The sequence below is a fragment of the Ornithodoros turicata genome, chromosome 1 (genome assembly GCF_037126465.1).
Source record: "Ornithodoros turicata isolate Travis chromosome 1, ASM3712646v1, whole genome shotgun sequence".
NCBI classification, from domain to species: domain Eukaryota; kingdom Metazoa; phylum Arthropoda; class Arachnida; order Ixodida; family Argasidae; genus Ornithodoros; species Ornithodoros turicata.
Genome location: NC_088201.1, coordinates 92,377,866 through 92,381,665, shown reverse-complemented (window position 1 = coordinate 92,381,665; position 3,800 = coordinate 92,377,866). Strand labels below are relative to the sequence as shown.

The following is a 3,800-nucleotide window of genomic DNA, read 5'->3' as shown; positions in this document are numbered from 1 at the left end:
ATAAGGGGTACATCTGTGCAAACAGTGGATTGGCGAAGTGTACGCGAAGGTGGACTCGAGAATCCAATCTTGTGCCGCTTCTATGACCCGCGACGAAATCCGAAAGCTTTCACAGCACAGCAGAATGCCGCTGCAACCTTCGGGGAATCCCTGGCCAGACTGAACGAGGGGAGCCTGTTTGGACGAGCGTTGTTGGAAGCATCTCAGTCTGAATGCAAGAAAACAAAACTTGGACCATCGTCGGCCTTATCACCTATGGTGTATCAGCAGCCCATGGTTCCATTTGGGTATGGTGTGGTAATCTCTCCAGATATATCTGGTGTTAGTGACAACCAACACATGGTGCCACAGGAATACATACCATTTATACATAGTCAAGCATGGAGTGTGCCCCCAAGCCTGAAAGAAGACACTACTGTAAAGGTAGAAAAAAGAAGTGAATGCACTAGTACACACATATATACATTATTTTCAAATTGCAGGCACTGTGCCTTTCCCCAGAGACAGCCCGCAGGTTGGAGAAGAACACACGGCAACAGACGAAAAGCGAAACGTGGTTGAAGGAGCGTGGACTGCGCCTAACTGCTTCAAATTTTGGCACCGTCATGAAGAGGCAGGTTTGGACGCACAAGGGTTTGCAAGCCCTAACAACAAGGAAAGACCTCTCACGAGTTCGAGCTGTGAGGTATGTTACAATTTTCAGCACGAAATAGCAAAGCAGCTGCTTGCAAAGGATGTGAAGCAGCTGGGAGACCTTACATAAAAAAAAAAAACTACAAAATATGGTGGAATCTTTACACGTTACGATACATTTCTTGAAATCCTGTGTATATGATAGGTCTCCTGTGTTGCTTTGGTAAATAGGTTGCCAAATAACTATTTTCTTTTTTAGGTACGGCATTGCAAATGAGCCAGTTGCTGCACAGCGATACCAAGAAGTACTTCGTAGCAGGGGTTACTGTCGTGCCATGTGGGTTATATGTCGACCCATCCTGCCCGTGGCTTGGAGCCACACCAGACAGGGTTGTTTTCGATCCTGCTGAGGACTCGCCTCATGGTGTGGTGGAGATAAAATGTCCCTACTCTCTGTGTGACAAGACGTTGACAGAACTGAAGGATGAGGCGTTCTGTTTTCACGTTGACGAGAACAGGGCAACACTCAAGAGGGATCATCCTTATTACTACCAGATATTGGGCCAGATGGCAATTTCTGGACTAGCTTGGGGTGATTTTGTGGTGTACGGAAGAAGTTTTATCATTGTTGAGAGAATCAGGTTTGTCCGTGATGAGTGGAAGGTTTTGTATGATAAACTGAAGTCATTTTATTTTAACATAATGCTACCATATTTACATACAATGTAGATACCTTTTGCCAAGTGTTTGCATACATAATGCTGGATAACCTGCATGTAACGGTCATTGGTGATGAATAAATATATATACAAACTACAAGATTGTGCAGTACCTTTATGCACATGCATGATATTTAGAGTGGGTCACAAGAGTACAAAACAAGAGTTTTCTTAAATTGAAGTGTTAAATTCTAATCTGCAGCTTTAATAATGGCAGGCTGCATGTTGCTCAAAATCGCACAAACTGTCCAGATCTGATTAGAGACTGGTACCAAAGAAATGGGGATAGAACGATCAAAGATATGGTACGTCTTGATTCTTTGAATCCGCCTCTCGACGTGAATTCGGAGTGCCGCAATATCTTGTGTCTCGTGGTTTTCCTCTTGGGAGAACTGTCCTCTCGTCAGAAATGGTGGGATGTTCAATGACACATTTTTAGCATGCAGTAAATCAGCAATTCTGAATCCCTTGTCAGCCATTACTGAGTCGTGTGCGTCAAAAGGCATTTCTAAAAACCCACGTCGAATAACACATTTTCTGTCGGATAGGGATCCCATAAACAGCTCAGACACAAATGTTAGCAGGCCATTTGGTGCAACACCAACCAAACCTTTAAATGTGTTCGCTGACTTATACGTGGAGTATGTCCCAGACTGTGTTACAAACGAGCTTGACGCCTCACATTGCAGTTCGGTAGCATCAATGATTACTCTGGTCGTCGGGTACTTTTCTTTAAATGCAAGAGGCATTGTCTCATCGACAAAACTGCGTGGTTGCCACAACGGTAGCTGAATGTAGAGATAGTTAATCCAGGATAAGAAGATCCTGGACACAGTACCCAATGACACGTTGAACAAGTGAGCCAGATGCTTGTGGAATAGCCCAACTTTCAGTTTGATGAGAACAAGGAACAGCTGGTCTTCTGTATTCAACTTGCGTGGTCGCCCAACATTGTCACCACTAGAAGCAGTACTTTGCCACAGCACTATGTTTTTCCCACTTTCTCCAGGACCAACATATTCGTGAAGTGATCTGAAATGTGCATACGAAGGGAGACCCGTGTAGAACCGCACATCTTCATCAGAGTCTTTAAACTTGTTAATGCTAAATGGAGCCTGCTGATCCTCCATGGTTTTGCATTTTGCTTCAGCTGTTTCAAGTTGCGCCTTGAGCCGGTACACTTCTTCAGTTTTTTCCTTCAAACATTTCCTTAATGCGTCATTGTCTTTCACAGTTTTGTCCAGTGCATCTTTCAGTTCAGACACAGTATCGGATAAACCACACTCACACAGTTGTTCCATCTCCTGCGTGCACTCAGGTGGAAGGTTTTCTTCGGACGCGGTGATATCATGTAGCGGTTGCACAGGCTCTTGAGGGTCTTTTGTGGTGAGAGGCAGTACAGCTGCTACTTCCCGCTGACGTGGAGGTTTCCTCAGCGTCTTAGGTTTGCAGAAGTCAAAGACAGATGGTACTGCCCAACTGTGGAGATGTCTGTGCCCGCTAGCGACGTTCTGGACGTAGTCAGACTCCAGGAAGTGTCTCGAGCACACTTGTGTCGAACGTGTGACACGAAACAGTTTCCCCTCATCGCGTTTTATTGCGATTATCCATTTCTTGTAAGCAGCAGCCGATTTCGGGAAGTTATGAAACGACACCTAGGATAAACAAAGAAATGTCGGCAAACTGCACGGGATACAAGGTCTCTATTCTTTCCTGTTCAAACACGTCACTTACCTTGCTCCCGTTTTCGTGTACGTAGCCCTTCTGCTTGCAGTAGGGAACGCAACAATAAGATGGCATCGTGGAACAATCAACAACCCCAGTTCAAACGGGCATTCGCTACGCATCCGACGCGACGGAACGACGGAACGTACCCTACAATGGCGGCGGTCGTGAATTGGCGTAGAATACACTAGATGGCGCTGCGTTTCAGAAAAGGTCTATAGTGCCTGAGTAGGATGAAAAATTTATATTATTCGACTAGATTAGGTCGCAAGGATGATTTTATGATAGTTCAAATGATAGATTATTTGCATTTTAAGTTATTAAATTTGTAATGTTTCTTGTTTTCATAGTTTGTATCGATATTATTTTCCTGCATGTGTCTGTTGTTTACACGTTGGCAGATGCGCCGTTTAGAATGTTTCTCTGCTGTTCAGCATTAAGTCCGTGCTACCCACAGCATTACATTTGTAATGTTTATCGTTTTGATACATTGTTTTTCAATTATTTTCCTGTGTGTGCCTCTTGTTTAGGTGTTGGATGGTGCATTGGTTTGGCTCTCTATTAGCTGTTGATCGTCTTATTATTTCCTCGCATGCATCTATTGTTTACGTGTGGATGATGCCCATTTAGACTGTTTCTCTGCAACTCAGCGTTAGCTCTGTGCTAGTCACAGTATTAAATTCGTCATGTTTCTCGTTTTGATAGATTGTTTTCAATTATTTT

At 43.9% G+C, this 3,800-nt stretch overlaps 1 protein-coding gene across 1 annotated transcript; it reads right to left on the bottom strand.

The window, feature by feature from the left end:
* Positions 1-1,543: 1,543 nt before the first annotated feature.
* On the bottom strand, positions 1,544-3,152 carry LOC135378921 (uncharacterized). Its single transcript, XM_064612089.1, has 2 exons — positions 3,087-3,152; positions 1,544-3,007 (listed from the first exon to the last, which is right to left on the bottom strand). Exons 1-2 carry the CDS (start codon positions 3,150-3,152, stop codon positions 1,544-1,546), a joined length of 1,530 nt encoding a protein of 509 aa, XP_064468159.1.
* Positions 3,153-3,800: the final 648 nt, after the last annotated feature.